A 20,705-nucleotide genomic window follows, 5' to 3' on the forward strand; every position below is an offset into this window, starting at 1 on the left:
CAATTACTCGAGGACATTTCTATTTAGCTGGCTACAAATCTTTTAGTGCACAAAAACATGAAACAAAACAAAAACGCAGCTCTGGATGTTTTGCCATATTTGATGCACAACCTGCAAAAAATTATAGATTTCAGCTGTAATTTGGTTTCAGTATTTGCAGACAAAAGGCAACATTTTCTGTTTTCTTATTTAGTCTGGAATGGCACTTGTTAATTTTGTCAATTTATTTGTCAATTTCTGACTTTTAGGAATACTCCATTGGCATCACTCTTTACTTGTGTTTGTCTATGAGATGATTGTAATTGTATTGTTCTCTAATTCCAAGCTTTGTTGAATCAGAAAAATTAAAACGTTCCAGTCCTGACATGACTTAATATAAACTGGCTGTCTGGGAATACTGTGCTTTGATCTCATTGTAGTTGAGCGTGAACACTGGAAAAAATGAATAATGAAACTGCTGGTAGACTTTCTGAAAAGCAGCTTGTGTAAGCTTTTTTTCTCTAACAATATCAGTCTTGAGTGCACAGTAATAATTACTATTGGTTTCATGTTCCACGGCATATCCCAAGCGAGCTTTTTCTTATTGCCAAATGTCATCATTTTCTCATCTTTTTGCTTTATACACCACATTAACAGTTTCATTTCAGCCCAAATCAAAGCATGAAGCAAATAACAATTGTGTGTAATGTAGAGCTTGGCAATATATCGATATTATATCGATATCGTGATATGAGACTAGATATCGTCTTAGATATTGGATATCGTAATATGTCATAAGTGTTGTCTTTTCCTGTTTTTTAAGGCTGCATTACAGTAGAGTGATGTCATCTGTGATTACCAGACTGTTCTAACTGTTCGATTATTTGCCTTTACCCACTTAGTCATTATATCCACATTACAGATGATTATTTATCAAAAATCTCAACACTACAATATCGTTGCGGTATCGATATCGAGGTATTTGGTCAAAAATATTGTGATATTCGATTTTCTCCATATCGCCCAGCCCTACTGTAATGCCTTTATTTTCACATTTTGTTTACTAGCATTTAAGTTCATGAACACCACTAATTTCACAGAGATAACATTGTTGATCTCACATTCAGTGTTTTTAAATGAGCTGATACCTCATAGTGTTAAAAATGTGATTCTTATTGTTGTTGTGATTTACTGCATGTCCCCAAAGCTCATTTTAAACCTCTCGTTTTAGGAGGCGAGGCTGCACAGTATCCCCACTCTAGTATTACTTTCCTATTGGATTGATGTAAAGCATGATGCATTTTGGGAGGTGGTAATCTAATCCCCAATGCTGGCACTCCTGAGGGTGGAAGATCTCGCCATGTGATTAGAAAATGTATCTTACTAAAGTGACAGCTACAAGCTTCAAGCTTCAAGCTTGCCCCCCCCTCCCCCCTCCCCCCCATTAGTAGCAACACACCTCAGCAGACCAACACATGCAGATACACTGCGGCATAGATGCACAGATACATAGAAAAACAAACCTGTAACATGTGCTCTCAAACCAGTGCATCCCACACCAGTAATATTAAAGCCCACAGCCTTGTTTAATGCTGCTTGCACTTTTCCCCTTGTGTAAATTCTTTCACAGATTGTCACTTCTTTTGCATCCCCCGTCAAGAAAATCCAAACTGCATGAGTTTAATCCACAGAATACAAAAGATTATCCAACTACTACATGCACATTGCTGGATATTACTGTCAGAAGGGGATTTGTTACCGCAGATGAGAAAATTTAGATACACATTATAGGGAGTCTTAAATAAACACCAGCTGAGTATAATTCAGTAACCCTGCAGCAGTAAGTCGGGTCATCTCACCCAGATTACAAAAAATTACATTTTCTAGCGCCATTCATTGATGCAAACACTTTTGGTTTTATTTAACTACGTTTCGAGGCATGCTGTTGATATTCCATCCCAATAGAGGTACGTGAATTGAAAAATTGCATTTAAAAAATTCAACAACAATGTCTCTTTCCAGAAAGAGTGTCCTTGGTACTCTGTCAGCACTTCTCATAGAGACTCTGAAAGTAGTTCCAGTGAAATCTGTTGACAGTGAGGTCTAGGAATATCCAGAGTAAACAAGTATAGTATTGTGTCTGGAAAGACACTTTTCTGTTGAATTTTTCAAATGTATCTTTTCAAATCTTTGAGAAACTCCTTCTATCCAACATCCTTTGTATTGGGATAAAAGCAAAAAAATCTCAGAGACAGATATAGACTGAAGATATTTGTATGGCTAGATACTACTCAAGGTAAGTGAGAAAATAAGTTTGTTCAATTTATGTTTAGAGTGCAACTTGATGGTCATTTTTTCCAAGCCTATCATTTCAAGCACTGCTAGTACAATACTTTTTTTTTTCCCATGGCGAGATTCGCACAAACCGCCGCTCTTCGTTTAATCAACTCACTGAGGCTGTTTTGTCTTGTACTATGTACCCTCCCTGCAGTATTTAAAACCCGTGGTGGGAAGTAACTAAGTACTTTTACTCAAGTACTGTACTTAAGTACAATTTTGAGGTACTTTAGCTGAGCATTTTCTGCTACTCTATACTTCTACTTCACTACAATCAGAAGCACATATTGTACTTTTTACTTCACTACATTTATTTGATAACTTGTAGTTACAAGTTAATTTGCAGCTTTAGATTAATAATACAAAATATGATGAACAGATAAATGATGCAATATTATAAATTAAGAGAAAACGTTGTCGATCCCTGGAGGGAAATTCACGAGCAACCCAGCAGATTAAGTACTGTATATAAAGTAGTAATTCTGAAATGAGCCAGTCTGCATAATGAGTACGGTGAGTGTATTTTGATGCTAATACTTTTGTACGTTTTACTTAGAAAAAATGAGCAAGCATGACTTTTACTTATAACAGAGTATTTCTACATTGCGATATTGTAGAAATACTTCTTCCTTTAATTACTTCTTGTAATTAAAGCCTCCAACTTTTGCCTTTCACTGGTGAAAGCAGTGCTAGGAATAATGCATACATTCAAATACAGCTCCAATAATAAGTGATAAGTAAACATAAAAAAGACAAGCTACAAAATTATTGAGCTATGAACACAAAAATAAAAAATAAATGCAGTCGGCTGCACGGCTTCAAATTGATGGAGGAGACTGTCTCATTTCAGCTGTGGTCTTTCCACAACAGTGTGAGTCGGCAACAGGTTAGAAACCAGCTAGCAGGCTATACTGGGACTTTAGTAAAACTGCTCCATATACCCTCTCGTTCAAAATCAATGTTTTTCTTAAAAGAATTCAGTCCCACATCACAAACAAATACCCTACAAAATGGACATATATTTGAATCAATGCTTCCCCTACTGTTTTGGATTCCATTACATAGCACAGGTGTTCATGATATTGTGTCCACCCCCTGCACACCAGGGTTAGACAAGATATCGTAAACTGCAACAAAAAAAACAAACAGATGTCAAATTGGAAGTGTGGTTTAGGGAGGCTGCCTGGCTGACACCGAGTTTAACCACAGTGGCACAACGTGTCATCATGCCTTTGTTGTTGTATCTGTCGTCGAATAACTGCAACCAGTCTTATACATATTGTATGTTTGTGAGATGGAGATGAAATACCACACCCTGACGAGAAGAATACCATCCTCTGGGAAAACAAGCATCCCTGCTGTGTGTACTTCTCATTCTTTCTCTGGTTTTCTTGCTCACAGTAAAACGCCTTGAACAGTTTGTGTCACTGCTGCTGTTGTAAAACCTGCCAGCCAGTACAGCATCTCACAGACCCGAGGCTTTCATCCACAGATCAGAATCACTAAGCCTCTGACACTCTCTGTGTGGCACTGAAACTCCCTCCACCCCTCCCCCTTGCCCTCATAACCTTTGCCAAACTACCACACCCCTTTAGGGTTAGACTTCCATGGGCCTGTCAGCTCATATTTGAGTCAATCAGTCAACACAAAGCAGACGTGTGAAGCAGCTCAGTGCACAGTATTGTAGGAGGTTGTACTGGACAGCTCTTGGTTCTACGTGTGATTTGAATGTTTGTATCACCTCACTGCAGAACATGAGCTTTCATTTCTTGGTAAATAAAGATAAAACAGTTTGCCGCAGTGCACACACATTTATTTTTTACTTTGACAGTGATGGTTATGGCCACTGTTATTTGTTCTGTTTTCTCTTTTGGGTCTCTACCTAAAATGCAGAGGTATTTTTCCCTGCCACAGCCTTAAAGAGTACTTTGGAGACTTGTTTTTAAAAAATTTTTTACCAGCCTCTGTTTTTATCAAACATTTAAATGATGAAAAAAAAGACATCATGCCACTAATTCGTCTAACCAAGATCCTCTCTTGATTTCATGCCTTTTTAAGAATCAACAGTTTGAATTGTGCTAAGAGAGCAATTTGTTTTCAGTCCAGGATTCAGACATTTACGCCAAATAGAACAAGAAAGCTCAGGCCAGTCATGCTCCCTGTCATAATATATCATCACTAATTTCTCACCAGGCGCTTTTAGAAGAAAATAATGCCCCCTCATTAGTGAGACTGGCTATCTTGACAAACACCAGCACTGTTTCTGTTCAGGGTGGTTAGACATTTTCTTTGAACAAACTCTGCATGTTGAGTACAGCAGCACAGCATGTGGAGCTGCCTGTATATTTACTACTGTTTAGTGTATTTGCATTTCCATTAATCTCCACATGAGTGGTTGCTGATCTTCCTGATGTCCACACAGTAAATCACGTTATTCTCCACAAGCTTATAAAATAATTGTCAAAACCTAAATAAAATACAGCGAAACAAAAATCAAAACTGGAAAAATAATAATAATGCAACATATTGGATGATTCTACACCTCAGAACGTAATGCCAATGTTTGGTGCCACTGCAGGAGATGTATGTGTATGTGTATGTATGTGTATCTTTTATGGAGAGAGGTAGAAGGTAAAGGTGTGGAGGTCGATGTGTATGGGTGTGTAACACATCTGATGCTATTGAATTGGCATTTTATTAACTATTACCACCCGTATTAAACACGCTGTAGTTGCCATCTACATATATTATCGGAAGTGACAGGATCCATTTGTGTTATTGTTTTACAAAATTCCAATTCTAATAGAGCTGCAACTGACGATTATTTTTATTATCACTTACGTTATCACTCTTCCATTATTTTTCTTGATTATTGATTAATCATTTTGTGTGTAAAACAGCACAAAAGTTGCATGATTCCCATCTCAATGTCCTAGAGTGCAAGGTGACATCATCAACTATTTTGTTTGAACATCAATGTGATTCTCCACACATTTTGCCAAATCTTGATATATCAATACAATGTTATATTATACAAACATATTACCACATGTATGTTTTATATTGATATCAAAAGAATTACATGTATTTAGTCATAACACCCTGCTTTATGCATTTTGTTTTCTTAAACATATGAGTACACATTGTTCTCATTTTTCTAACTCTGCAGAGGTTGCTGTTTGTACGTAAATAACTCTGTGTTTTACAAAGTTGGTTTTGAGCCTTGGAGAATTAAGCAATGTTTACCTGAGAGGGACGTGTACAGTAATGTTTGTCAAACATTTCTGTGCCCCCGTTTGCAGATAAAGTTATTTTTACCCACAGCAGGGGCCATGTATTTAATGAAGTAATTATTAACGCTGTATAACACAATTTGTCATCATCTGTCTGATTCAGCTCAGCGGGTGATAATGATTGATGGATTGATTGATCCATCACCTTGTACATTTGCTTCACAGTAATGAACCTAAACTGCTCATCTCGGGGAAAAATTGAAAATTTAGAGAAAAGTAGAGATGGGCGGCTCAATCCGTCACGGTCAGGTGGGGATGTGTGAGACAGCGCTGTGGGTCAAACACCAGGCTGCCGGTTTGATCTTCAGCAGCTGGACACATCTAATAAAGTCTGCATCAAGCCACATCATCTTTTCGACTTCGTTAGAAGTCGTCGTCTTCTTAAAATGTACTTTACAGTCCTTTCTTAAACTTCAAAAGGGGGTGACAAAGTATACCTGAAAATAAAGCCTTCCTCTTGAACACTAGCAAGCTGCACTCCATACATACACATAATACACATAAATACGTAAAATATTGAAACAGTTCTGGCAGCTCATTACCCCGACTTTGTCCCGTAATTAAAAACGGAAATTTAGTTTGTAGCTACAGTAAAAATACATTCACACAAAAAAAACATTTTCTGTTTCTTTAAAATTCTCTCATACAATGCTGCTCAGTTAGTAAACTTCTGAAATGACATCTGTTCTTTAATTAATTTAAAGCTTTTTTTTAACGCTTTAAACCCTTTTTGACGGTCACTAATCCAAGTGCTGGTTAATAATTTACGATAATGGTGTTGTGAATATAGCTCACTACGTTAGCTAGCATTAGTGAAATGTAAATAATCAAGGCTCAGTGGGTAGAGCAGGCGCACGTATACTGTGAGGTTTATGCCTCGACGCAGAGGTCCAGGTTCGAATCCGACCTGTGATGATTTCCTGCATGACTCCCCCCCTTTCTCACCTAGTTGTCCTGTCAAAATTAAAGGTGGAAAAGCTCCAAAAAATCCAATAGTGAATCACCTCCTGTGGACATTTTCTGTTAAATTATACAGTCATACAACTGTAAATACACCGATATTTCTTAGAGTGTGGCGCCGAGGTTAGCTCGACTGGGAGCCATGACAGTCTGTTACTCATATTAATAACACTGGGACAGTATGGACGATGAAGTATTAGTGGCTGTAGCCTTTTCTGAATCTGTAAAGTAGGGCAAGAGATTGGAAGACACATCCATAAGTTGGAAGACTGATGTCTCCAAAATGATTATAGTTGTTGTTTTCTTTGTTCTCAGGAATGTTAAGGTTACCCGGTTTGTTTTAGGCATCAGGCATCTTTTTTTTTAAGATCATTTTTTGGGGCTTTTCCCTTTATTAGAAAGTGGATAGATATGAAAGGGGGAGAGAGATGGGGAATGACACGCAGCAAAGGGCAACAGGTCGGATTCAAACCCTGCACCACTGCAGGACTCAGCCAACATGGGGCGAACGCTCTTACTGGGTGAGCTAGAGGTTCGCCGTGAAATCAGACATCTTAACTAGAGCATGAATGTGCAGTGATGCGGCGTATTCTCATTGTTATCATGCTCTTTTAACTGTTGCACTCGATACCTGTTTGCATGTAGATTGTCATTAAAGTTGTATTGGAAAATTATGGAGTTTTTATTAATTTGCTTTTAAGTTTTACAGTATATGACAGTCTTGGTATTTTTTTCTACACAGACAGGTGCTTTTGACTTTTGGGAATCTGTGTGTGTCAGACACTGACAGTTTAAACTGGGAAGCATCATTTGAAATCATACACTTTCTTGTTGCTGTTGACAAAAGGAGAAGCGGTGTTACAGCCTGCAGGCCTTTGTCTCTGGCCCTGACCCTTTCACTCAAAGATTTTGAAATATTTATTTGATGTTGCCAACAGCGATACCGTCCCTGTCGAACATGTGGGCATCGTTAGGATCTGAGCACGTTTTCTCTCATTTATCTTGTCACTCCTTCATTCTCTGGGGGTGTTCATGAGCACGACAGACAGGAAAAAAATGTTCTGTTAACAACAGAACAACAAACTATTCTCCCAGTTTCTGTTGCTCACTTTTGGCTTCTTCTGCTTGCTTGTCATGTCTTTTCTGGTTCAGCTTGCTGCTGCTTATCTTCACCTGAATATGAATTATGTACCAAAACGTCTGTAACTGCAGAGGAAGGAATGATTACAGAAACCAATAACTCTATATGTACATATGGACATGTGAGTATTGTTTTAAGACAAACATGAAACAATGTGAACCTGCCCTTTAATTTAAAGCTGAAAGATGTGCAAATTCTGACTGGACTGGAGTTCTAGCCCAGCATCATTTAGCTGTAGCTGGATTGAAGATGTAGCTCTTTATTAGTTTCAAACTCTGGCTGATTTCTAAAGACTATGGTTAACTGCTCCTCAGATCTCTGCAGGGTAAATCCAGACAGCTAGCTAGACTGTCTGTCCAATCTGAGCTTTCTGTTGCACAACTAAAACAACTTTTGTACGTACGCATGTTCCATCAAAACAAGTTCCTTCCCGAGGCTATTTTGCAGAAGCACCCTGGCTCCGCTCGGCGCTTAGCGCCGCCCAGGACAATTGTGATTGGTTTAAAGCAATGCCAATAAACCAGAGCACGTTTTTTCTCCTATCCAGAATGTGTGGACTAGCTAGACCCTCCTCCGTAGCGCTGTCGAGGAAGGTCTGGTAATGTGAGACAATATCAAGATCAATATGATGGCTGATTATGAATACACTAAGCCAGTTCTATTAAATTACCTTCATTTTCACAATATTCAATATTTTAATGAAAAGATCCATGCACTTTAACAAAGACAAACTTGCTACATTCAGTTATGAGTTATTATGAGGTCGTAATATGGAGTAAACTGAGAGGAGATCATATAGAAACGGAGAAGACTATGTAACACTGTGTGACTTGTTGAAATGTCTGCCTCGTGCTGGACCTGAGGAATACAGAGTCGTCAAAGAGGCTCCTTCAAGCCATGCAAGCACAATCCTGTTATTACAGCTAATAACATTTTGAACAAGTGTGAGCGCAGAGCCTTCAATGTGGCTTAGTGCTGCGCAGCCCTGGGCACTGATCAAACTGAATGAATGCCAGGGTTAACAATCATCTGTGAATGCTAAGCTGCTCAAAGTGTTCCGTCAGATGTTAAGTATGAGCCTCTGGTCTTTTTACTTTTTCTCCTTTGCTCTTTTCCACGCTAACCCCTGATGCACACTGTGGCCTATTAAGACCAAAAGGCTAATGTCCATCTGGTGCTAAATAGTGGTCTTTTGCTTGTGCTCCAAAAAGAAAAACATGATGTGATTGGCCACATTTTCTTTCTGCGAACAGTATTTAAAGCTGGCTGTGCTCTTTAAACACAAAAACAAAGCACTGTTGGCAGTTGCCATACACACCAGATTTGTTTTTTAGCTCTCGGCTAACAAAATACTCTGCTGAGCTGTTGTGACTCAACATGACAAGCTCAATGTGGTAATGCTTAGTTCTCCCAAAGGCTATGCAAATGTGCAATGATCACATTGTAGTTCATATGATTAATTTTGTCTAAATTGTGAAGCTACAGAGGGCTCAACACATTAGTTTGAAAACACCGCGGTTGGGTTTTAGAACTAATAAATGATTACATAATGAAACTGAAAGCTTGCAGTGTTGTTATGGAACTGACGGATCAATTTCCATGCACGATTGCTTGAGATTTAAAGCACCATTCACATTCTTTTAATCATGTAACTAAGCTTCACTAGAGCATTTTAGGTGATTCTTTCAGGCTTTTACAAACCTGCAAATACTATCAAAACCCTAAAAGGAGGTTAGTTTGTGAGCAGTCATATCAATAAAATATATATAGGCATCCGTAAAATCAAACCTGTGTAAAATCATCTTTCTAAGCCTTGATTTAATCTGACAAGTGGTCTGAACCCATTCTCCTTGCTGGAACTGTGTGGGCGATCGAATCCTTAGAGACCCGAGGCTTACACAATATATACATTAACTCACTTTTACCATTCAGACTGCTGCTCCTGGTTACTGTAGAAACACTCTGACAACATATTGTACTGTGGGACTTTTGACAGTGTTCAGCTAAGTTTCCCACTAAGGGTGAAAGGGCTTTACGCACTTTTCTTAACAGTGCTCTGACCCTGCAGTGCTTTATGAAAACTTAATTTTACTGATGAGCCAAACCAGCTTGTATTTTATGAGACCATTTTCCACAAATGACTGATTTGGAGTCAAGACACAGCTACTGGCTATAGGATCGCGGCGAAGTGCCAGCGAGACAGCCGTGATGATCCTGCGATGAACCCTGACCCAGCCGAGAGAAAGGCCCTGTTTTTCAGTATGAGATGCTGTGGATCTGAGAAGTAATAAACAAACAGAAGCAGAGAGAGACACAGTGACCCATTCATTAGTGAAGCTGACCCTGCAGAGACAAAGAAGCTGTTCATTAAATAGACACTCAAGGCCCAGTCAGAGATCAGGCTCTCACCCCGACAGTGAGGCTATCACACTCCACGTATATTGTTCAAAGTGTTGAGCCTGGGGACTCCCAGGAGACGTGCTGAGGGCTCCATGGGGGCCCCAAGAAAAACAAAGAATAGCTTATTTTTATTATTAAGTTAGCTAAAAGTGCCTGCGGAACTTTCCTTTTCTCTTTGGTGACTTTTCAAGGGTTTTAAGAATCATCATTAGCACCTTATGGTTCCCTGGTTTTACTGCATGCGAAAGTGACTGGGCACTTTTAAAAGAAAGAAATGTTCCTACTGTGGTTGGTTGCAGTTAAGTTAGCTCATTAAACAAAGTAAAACTAGAAGTATAGAATAGAATAAAATAGAATGCCTTTATTGTCATTGCATATAACAACGAAATTTCAGTTGCACTTCCTCTGGTGGTGACACATAACATGACAAGACAACATAGTAAAACATGAATTAAGACATAATAAAAAGAGACCTAAGCAATATGAACACAGTAATAAATAAGTAGTAGACTAAGAATATACTGTATATGATCACAAACATACATTACATTGTGGCTTGGCCATTGGGTTCTGCAATAAGAGGACAATATTTATATGTGGAGGTTTGTTCATGATTTATTAACAATTGATTAGTTTAAAGTATACTGTACTTGTAAGCACATTTATTTAGCATCGCTATAACTTCCTAAATTAATAATTTTCCTGTTTTATACTGTATTATGTTGTCAGCACATTTTCCTCCTCAGTCACATTTGCACTGGCCTCTATCCTCTTATTTTTTTTACTACTGCTCATCTCGTACTACGCTATGGTGACAGCAAATACAGCACAAACACAAGTTCACTGACAGAGGTCGCTGCTCCAGACATACATGAACTTTTTGAAGCAAATATTATATAAATTAGGTATTGGGTTGAGCACAAACTTTCAGCAACTCTAACACGTTTCCAACATGCAAAGATTTACTATATTTAGAGTTCTTGGTACTCACTTTTAAGACTATCCAGTTCAGATGTATTGTAAGAGTTATTAATGTCATGCTATGTCATTCTACCAATGATAAATGATTTCTCAATCAAAGATAGATATCAAAGAGCCAAAGCGTTTGGATTACAGCAGTGTCACTCTCCACCAATCACAAGTCACAGTATCACATGAATGATATTTTACATACAGTATGTTTTAAAGTACTGAATAAATGGAGTTTTTTTCTTCTTCTGGAAAAACAGTTAAGAAAAAGACTGGAGAATCAAGTATGGCATGTTTTTAATTAGACCTAGATGGTTGGATGAAAAGGTGAATGAAGCGAACATTGTGGATACGTCATCAGTTTAAAATGAATGCACTACTTTCTGAAAGATTACATAAATGCTATTGTGATTTTTGTGTGTTTATCCATACAGCATTTATTTGATTAAGTAATGTTTGCTTACGTCAATTACTTTTGATCGAGATGCATTGATGCAAACGTGCTGCCTGTTTTACATTAAATCTGACAAGAATGTGAAGTCTCCAGATGTTATCAGTAAATTCACTATCAGCTAAAATAAGTCACGGAAAGAATATTTTTGTTGCCAAATGATAAAACTACATTTACAGTTAGATGGCAGCTCTATGCAAGTAGTCTATATGTTTGGATACTCTGACTTTATATGTGTTCATTTGTCTTCTATGTAGATTTGATTTTTACCACAAAATAACGTAAATACAATTTAAGTACTGGCCTAATAGTGGAACTGGATCATCAAGTCAACTCTCAATGACATTACATTTTTTTTTTTTCAAATCAAAATATTATTATTAAACATTTCTTTGAAGAGACCTGGTGCACAGTAGAGTGACTTATTGATAATTCAGTGAATACTTTCTGCTTCTGTGATAAATGGAGGTGAAACACAGTTTGTTTTCAGAATGTCAAATAATGCTGTCAGACTGCATGCAATATTTAAAAGTTAGCTGTAGGCTACTAGAGCTATGCATTGATTTACATTTGGAGCAGAAAGACTAAGTTTCAAAGTGTGGCAGAACATGCTGCTATACATCTGCAAAGATCTGACAAAATAAAACATGTCATATAGAATATTAGAAACAGCTATATATATATATATATATATATATATATATAAAGAAGACAAGATGCAGAACAACCCAGACTCTTACTGTGCATTCTGAGACGATGGCCGTATGGCCGAGCTTTGTGATCTTTATTAGTTGAGAACTTTTTATATTACACATCCTGAGCGGTAGGAGTGTTGAGTGTGAGAGCTGTGCCAGAGAATAGTCTTGGGAAAAGATAACTTCTATCTGGGTGGGATTAGATTTATGTGAGAGGTGTTTTATTTAGGTACCGGAGGAACCTGTCTTGATTCTGCTGCATTTTAGATTTTGGATGAGCGATTTCTCAGCTGCATTTTCTCTCTCTGCCTCAAAACTCAATATCCGCACTCTAGATAACGTTCACTGTCGTTATCAGTTTGTATTGTGAAGGCAAAACTTCCAAGTCACCTTCTTTTCTATTATTGGATTTAAAATAAACCTCACGTAGATTCTATGGATTCAGACAAACACCAGAGAGGATTCGTCTGGGGAATACTAATGTATTTTTACCCTTTAAGTCTTAATACCAGTGTCTAAAAAGTAGCAGCAGCATGATCTGGAGCTATACTGTAGATGCCCAGCAAACCTAGAAAACACTTGATTGATGATTGGAAATTGATTGAGTGTGTTGATACACTGAGTAGTAAACCAACCATTTAGAATATGCTTGTGAATGCAACGTCCTGTTGACTGACTGAAGATCCTGTCAGCTGTACAGTATCAGCAGCTGAAATCAGAGAAAAGAGGCAACAAGCAGCCTCATCAGAGGCAATCATTGCCGGAGATGTACTTCTGATTTTCTGCCAGACGTGATTTTTAACTCTGCGTGGACGTGGGACAACAAAAGCTGCCCTCACACACTGACTACCCGTTGCCCACAAAGATCCAATCAGCCCCGGGCCACATGCTAATATAATCAGTTACCTAAGAGGCTAAAGTGAGGTGAAAAATGAAGCTGCCTAATTAGTTTGATTTCTTCTCTTAGAATCAATAGCCTTTGGATAACACAGTGAAAGCCCAGGCACCCTGCTTTACAGTAATTTGTTTTTTTTAGTACCAGCTGAGTTGGGATGACTGGGTTAAGACAGTTTTTCATGGTGTCAGCTAAGTTTTCTTCATGCAGAAACACAAAATTAGGCCCTGCGCTCTCTATTTGATTCCATACAGACTAACGTGATGAAATAGTGCGTGTCAACTGTTTGTTTCTATCACAATGTTATATAAGCCGAGTCAACTTTATTTCCAATTCTGCAATATGTGCCAGACATACAGAGGAATCTTCGTTTCTCTTTGACCCACGGTGCAAAAAGTACAGGTACAACAAGTATAAAGATAAAAGATAAGTAATAAATAAAATAAAAAAGATAAGTAATATATACAATACAATAAATACATTCTAAATAGTGCAAAAGTAAGGCAAAATCAAACAGCATAGAAAACTAAAGTAATTGAAAATGTGCAATAAAGAGGAAAAATATAAAATGAAAGTGAAGTGTTCCTGAGAGTTAAATTAATAGCACCTAGCAAGTTGTTTTTTTTTAACCAAGTGAGCAGAGCAGATATGTTTTCGAGCTGTCTAGTTTTTAATACCAGAGAGGTATACCTAAGGAGTAATAAATAAACACAATTTGTTTGTTTGTTTGTTTGTTGATGAATATAACAAAACATGTGGAGCATGTTATGAACAAGCAACCAAAACATTTCAGCTGTTGAAGGATAATGCTGGTGTTACTCCATGTCATATTATATTATTATAATTGTAAGCAAATTCAAGTAAAAGACCAAGACACATGTTTTAGTTAATTTCTTGATACTTTCTGATGTAGGAACCCATTAATCTCTGATGAAGATGTCATTATTTAATAACAAAATATGTTTCAATGTAAAAAAAAAGGCTCTGTAATGTCCTAAAAACAAAGCTGTGCACTGTAGTTTTTAGCAAATGTTACAAAACAGGAGTACATGTGCATCTTTTGTGGACTACTTTCAGCAGCAGATTATTATAGATTTGGTGCAGTAGAAATATGTCACCCAGTGCAACAGTGTGGCTCACTGATGTACTTTTAATGTATTTTATAACAATAGAGCTCTATGACACAGAAAAATAAGCTACAACAGACTTTGGCTGAGCGCACGCACAAACACACACACACACACACACACACACGCAAAATACAACTTTTTACTTGTTAGTATGATCAATTAATTGTTCTTTTCACAGGTTTTGTTGACTGTAAAAAAACAAAAACAGATAAACAGTTCCAGCCTTGTCATTTAAGGCTACTGTAAGAAGCCCTATTCTTGAAGCATTGCTAGTAATTTTCTAATTAAAACAAATTTATTTCATGTATTATAACCTCCACACCCAGTCCTGGTGTAGGACTGTTTACTGGATCTCTACTGCAATTAGTAAGAGAGGATAAGGGGAGGCTTTGCCAGAGACTTGTGTATAGACAAATAAGTTTTATTGATGTTTGTGGCATTTCCTGCTGGTTGCCAATAGAGTTTGATAAATGCGACAAATTACTCCTGGCCCCTGTAAATTGGCTTTCAGACACTTTCCTTTGATCACCAATAATCTCCACTGTTCCACATTGTATTTGCATTGCCTAATCATCGCTCTCCACCCCTGTAGCACTCAGACTGTTTCTACCATGCACCAATAATTGACCCAAATGTAGCACAAAACAAGGTGACATATTGTTTTATTGAATATGACATAGCTTTTGCACACATGCTCTGCTGTGGGCTGCCAACGGCTTTTCAACACATTTACATCAAGGACCACATTAGAGAAGTCTGTGAATTTATTGTGTCATCCTTGAATATGCATTATAGGCTTTTCCACAGTTGTCAAGCTTGAGTAAACTGTCTCAGTCTTCCTTTTAAATTAGAAGTTTTGAGGTTTGAAGTGTTTGACTAATTGATGCGTGCATAATGTGGATTTCTGTTTTAAAGGCGCATAAGAGCTTTCAAATGGAATCCTTGAGTGTTACTAATGTAATTTCAAATCAAGTCACTGCCTGTGCAATGAGGTCTTGTTTTATTTTAAAATTATTCATAACCAAACAGTACATCTTGATGCAATTTCTCAACTTGTCCAATCTGAGGAGCATCATTATTCCGATTTCCAACCATAAAGTTGGACTAAAATAAGAACTAATATCTTTCCGCTTTCTCTGAGCAGTATCTTGATTGAATTTTGTCATGTGATAAAGCAATTTACTCTTGAGGTCTCTTACTGTACAACATACTGTCCTTCTTGGAGTTACTTCTGAAGCTAGAAGGTTTATTGTTCCATATGTTACATATTGTAATTTGAGCCTGTTAATTTGTTTCCCAGGTCCATGGGGAAGATGCATGGGCAGCGACTGTGGCCCGGGTGGCAGCCAAAGCCGGGCAGTCTGGTGTGCCCATGTGGAAGGCTGGACAACGCTTCACACCAACTGTGACCAGGGCCAGCGTCCTTCCAACCAGAGAAACTGTTTCCGTGTGTGTGACTGGCACAAGGACCTTTATGACTGGCAACTGGGTGCCTGGAATGTGTGCGTGCCAGTTTCAGCAAGGACCTTATGGGCCTCACGGCCGTTCACATGCAGCGGAGGCGAAGAGGGCATTCAGACCCGGGAGGTGGGCTGCATACTCAAATCAGACGGGTCTCCAGCAGAGGATGCCATCTGTGAGTACTTTGAGCCCAAGCCTCGCCTGGAGCAGGCGTGTTTGATCCCTTGCCCTCAGGATTGTGTGGTTTCCGAGTATTCTCCATGGACGTCCTGCTCCAAAACGTGTGGAACAGGCCTCAGGAACAGGGTCCGTAGTGTCCTGGTTCCTCCACTTTTTGGAGGCGCAGTTTGTCCCAACCTAACTGAGTTCCAGTCTTGTAAACCAGGGCCTTGCACAGGTCCAGAGGGCATGTACAGTCTCAGGGTTGGACCGTGGAGCCCTTGTGCCCTCCCACAGACTCGGACAGCACGCCAAGTTAAGCGCCGGAAAGGTAAAGGCCAGGGGCTCAGGGAGAGAGCAGGAGTCAAAGATCCAGAGACTAGGGAGCTTATCCAGAAGAAACGTACCCGGAACCGCCTTAACCGGCAAGAGAGTCCGTTCTGGGACATCCAGGTGGGCTACCAGACTCGGGATGTGACCTGCGTACACAGGAATGGGAGTGCTGTGGGACGCAAGTGAGTGGCAACATTTTCACAGGCAGCAGATGTAGAGAGATCTATTTAATCTCTATGTCTGCATAATTTTATGTTTTCTTTGTATTTATTGACAGTATTTCTATCCATTTATTTATTGTTGTCAGAAAATAAACTGCTCCTCATATTTCCACGTACCTTTGGCATTTAGGTTTAGTCATTTTTAAGTCAGTGCGTTTCTTACATAATTCCAAATTTGTCCTTGTGAATCATTTTTTTCTTCCTGTCAGAAGGTGACACGTAGCGGAGGATGTTTATCGGCTGTGTGTTTGTCACTGCTTTGCTGTCAGAGCAGTGAAACACAACTTACCGCAGTGTATTTGATGTCAACTTCTGAGGATGGAAGTGGCAAAGCAATTTTATGACATGAGATCAATCTTTGCCAGGACTTTGTGTGTTGCTTTTCAAAATAAGGGACTTTTGTGAGTTCAGTCCTGTGGTCTTGAATGGATGTGTTATGATATGTTACAAGAAAAGTGAACAAATCAAGTGTGAATCTTCCCACATCTTTTTAGCTTTACCTTACAAACATGACTCTTAAACCAGAAAAAAAAAAATAAATACACCAACCACGAGCATTGTCAATCCATGCAGATAGTTTTGGTTTTGAGAACTTCCATCTCAAAACTTCAGTAGCTACATTAAACCGTTTTTTTTCCTGTGTGATTTTGGTGAACTGATGTGGTAAGTTGTGCAGAATGACAGATAAAACAATTCTGTGATTTTGAACAGCATCATATAAAAGATCATTACTTGAATAGGTAGTTGAATTTTGCCTTCAGTGGGCGCCACTATCGGGAGGGTGTGGATCAGAAGGTAAAGTTGGTCGTCCAACAATCACATGGTAAGTGGTTCAATCTCCGGCTCCTGTCCGTATGTCGAAGTCCTTGAGCAAGACACTGAACCCCAAGTTGCTCCGGATGAGTAGGCCGCTCTCGGTGTCTGAAAGTGTGTGTGAATGGTGAATGAGAGCCAAATTGTAAAGCGCTTTGTCCGGTAATGTTTAAAAGCACTATATAAATGAAGTCCATTTACCATTTACCATCCATATTATCCAAATCCATGAGTGCCTCCATTTATAGTGTTGGTAAACCCATGTGGGATCTAACCTCTGGCCCTGACATTATTATTGCTGTGAGCTAAAAAGTCACTGAAAATGACATACATCAAATGGCTCTCAATTCCTAATCATTTCTTAGCACATTACACATTTTACTTTAAAGAAATGAATCTGCCATCAGCAGCAGAGAACAGCACATCTGATAGGAAGGCACCGTCAATGTAAACCCTTACAGTAGGTCTTGAAAATACAAAAATAAAGTCTCTCAAGATATCATTTTACTGACTGGTTAATTGGTGTTGTCACTCATTACCATCTCATGTACAGTATCTTAGAAGGATTGGATAGTTTTCCTATATCAAAAGCCAAGTGTTTGAAATCTGGTCATTAAAGCTATAGTGCCTAGTTTCTGTCGCCCCCATGAGGAAGTAATGACAACAAAACTGTCGGCGCATCCCCATGATACAAGCCTTACGCGATCGCCCCCTCCCCTCCCCCACGCAGTTGCTAGCCAAGGAGGACACGGATGATTAAAAAAACATGATGGACTCTTCAGAAGAGGTAATTATCTTCACTCGAGTTTCTGTGCGGGAAAGTCACCGGACAACACAATCTTCTGAACACAGCCATGCTGAGAAATACAGAGAGTTGTGTGGAGCTGATAGTCTTAATTAGCTTTGTAGCAACTCATTTGTCAACGGCTTAAATGTAATGGACGTTTATTAATTTCAAAAAGTTACGCACTAAAGCTTTAAATCCATCTTCCCACGGGTTTGAGACACATATTGAAAAGGTTTACATGCATCCATCTCTTCAAAACACATCTGTAATCATTCTCCTCATGGTATAATTATATCAGTATGCACAGGAGTTTCTTTCTTCTGCTCCCTGTTGTAATTGCAGCTGAAGTGACATCAAAAAGATATGGAAATTACTCGGTTTTTCACCTGTTTTCATGAAAGCAACAGGACGAAAGCGACTCCAGCTATTTCAACAGAACACGTGGGTATTCCAAAAGACGTATTACGCTGTTTGAGCGTTTATCCGATTTGTGTGGGTGGAAGAGCAGTGTAAAAGAGCTATGGAGCAGCGGAAGTGAGAGTCTGGGAAGACTAGCAAAACCAATCCATGCAAGTCATCCATGTGTAAGTGTTAGTTTATGGATAGCTGGCTAGCTACTTAAACTTTTATTGCTACCTAAACTGCTAAAGTGAAAGTTCTTCTTCTTCTGCTGTTTTCTGCAGTTACCAAACAGCTTCATCTGCATAATCACCACCCTCTGATTTTCAGGAAAACTGAGGCGGATGCAGTTAGATTTGCAATGTCTATTGTCTATTATGACTTTTGAATGAACCCCCTAAACTATGATTTGTGGACTGTTTAGCCTTTCAAAGAAGGGCCCTACAGAGTTTGGCCTTTTTAAAATTTTATTTTGATACTACATACAACCAATTGAGGAGGGAATACAAAACACATTACTCATTACAAACATTTACAGACGGCATAGTTTTGTAGACTGTATATATAATTATTTTAATATTATATTTTATATATCTTGCTTTGCCAGACCCTCCTCCAAAGCGTGCTGAAGGAGGGTCTGTCTACTCCACACAGCATTCGGGGATGGGAGGAAAACATTCTCTGGTTTAATGGCATTTCTTTAAACCAATCAGAATCGGGCAGCGCTAAGCTCCGCACAGAGCCACTGTAAAACTGTCGTGCGAGAGAAAACTCAGATTGGACAGATAGTCTAGCAAGCTGTCTCAATTTACCCTGCAGAGATCTGAGGAGCAGTCAACAATAGTCCTCATTAATCCACCAAATTTAAAATTCCAACACAAATAAAGCAGAAGGAAACAGTAGATACATGCATTTGGTTGAATTTCCTGCGGCACCGGAGCAATAAGTGGAACATCAAGGATATAGACTAACTTTATCCTAAAGAAAAAAAAGAAAGTTTGACCACTTGAAAATAGAAACTTATGTTTATAGCATCTGGTACAGTGTTCACAAAAAGTGTACAAATCTATAGCTGTTGTCCACTTTTGTTATTTATGACCATAACAAACAACAAAATTCAGTTTCTTGTTACATTTATTGCTGTTATTCGTATTCACCCTCTGATGTCTGTGAGTCAATCAGCGATTCTTCTAAAGAGCTATTTCTGTGGATCCATCATCTATTTTTCTGTTCCTCGACTGACAGTAACCTAAAGTGTCATCACTGTTCACTAGAAACTTGGGGCATTCACAAGGTCTCGGATCTCTAGGAAAGAATCAATGAGAATGTCAGTAGAGCAAGCCAGATCTGTCACATGCCAGTGTTCTCCAAGATTTGATCAATTATGTACTAAATCTATTCATTAATGTTTTGTTGGCACAGCGCTCTCAGCAGTGACTGGGATCAAATATTTCAAAGAAACCGTGAAAACAACTCACATGCCCTTAGGAGCATAAATATTAATCATTGACTTGTTTATTTCTTGTCCTAAAATATTCATAGTTGTTTTTGCCACTTTTGGAAAAAGTGGAACGAACTTCCCAGTGAAGCAATAACCCAGTCATATCTTCGCCAGACGCTCTCTGAACATCTTGCTCACTTCATTTCCAATTTTGTTTGATGAACATCTGTCATTGAGCCTTTACTTTCTCCATAGGTCTCGACTCATCCCAAACAGGCCACTTCCTCATAACTCTGCCTGTGTCCTATTAATCAAGTTTGCATCATGATCTTTGCAATTTTTGCTGTGCCACGGAGGAGGTGCATCACATCACATCACATCATGGCATTTAATGCTGAATGATGCTGGCATGGTGCTGTAATTTAGTTTTCATCTTTTTTGGCTTCTTTTTTGTTGAAGGCACTAAAGTCGTTAAAAGGCTACTTCTTTAATCACCTGACCCACATAGAATTATGTTTTTAGGCCATTTCATTGACACGCTGTTTTGGTGAAAGCAGTTCAAGTAATGTGTTGGAAAATGGAAACTTTCTGACTGCTGTTATTTTGTCTAAAGGCCCTTGTAGTCCATTGTTGCCAGTTACTGTGTAAAACCTACAGACTTAAAAATGGACATTTTTCAGACATCATCTCACTTATTTAAATAGAGAATGATTTTGTCCTCATTCTGTCTCAATGACTGAAATGAAGAAATAATGACTTCTTTTTGCAGCTTTGAAATCTCCACAAAAACGCTCGGGCATTCACACAGCAAAGGGGAAACGACTCAAAGGATCTAGTTGCA

The 20,705-nt window shown here is 38.6% G+C and overlaps 1 protein-coding gene across 1 annotated transcript in view; it reads left to right on the top strand.

The window, feature by feature from the left end:
• Positions 1–20,705, top strand: part of thsd7ab (thrombospondin, type I, domain containing 7Ab) — a 123,133-nt gene that overhangs the window by 7,641 nt on the left and 94,787 nt on the right. Inside the window, exon 2 of the mRNA XM_078251752.1 lies at positions 15,551–16,385. Coding sequence (XP_078107878.1) covers positions 15,551–16,385 — 835 coding nt within the window. The remainder of the gene's footprint in view (positions 1–15,550; positions 16,386–20,705) is intronic.

Source organism: Sander vitreus, chromosome 6, assembly GCF_031162955.1.
Source record: "Sander vitreus isolate 19-12246 chromosome 6, sanVit1, whole genome shotgun sequence".
In the NCBI taxonomy this organism is placed as follows: domain Eukaryota; kingdom Metazoa; phylum Chordata; class Actinopteri; order Perciformes; family Percidae; genus Sander; species Sander vitreus.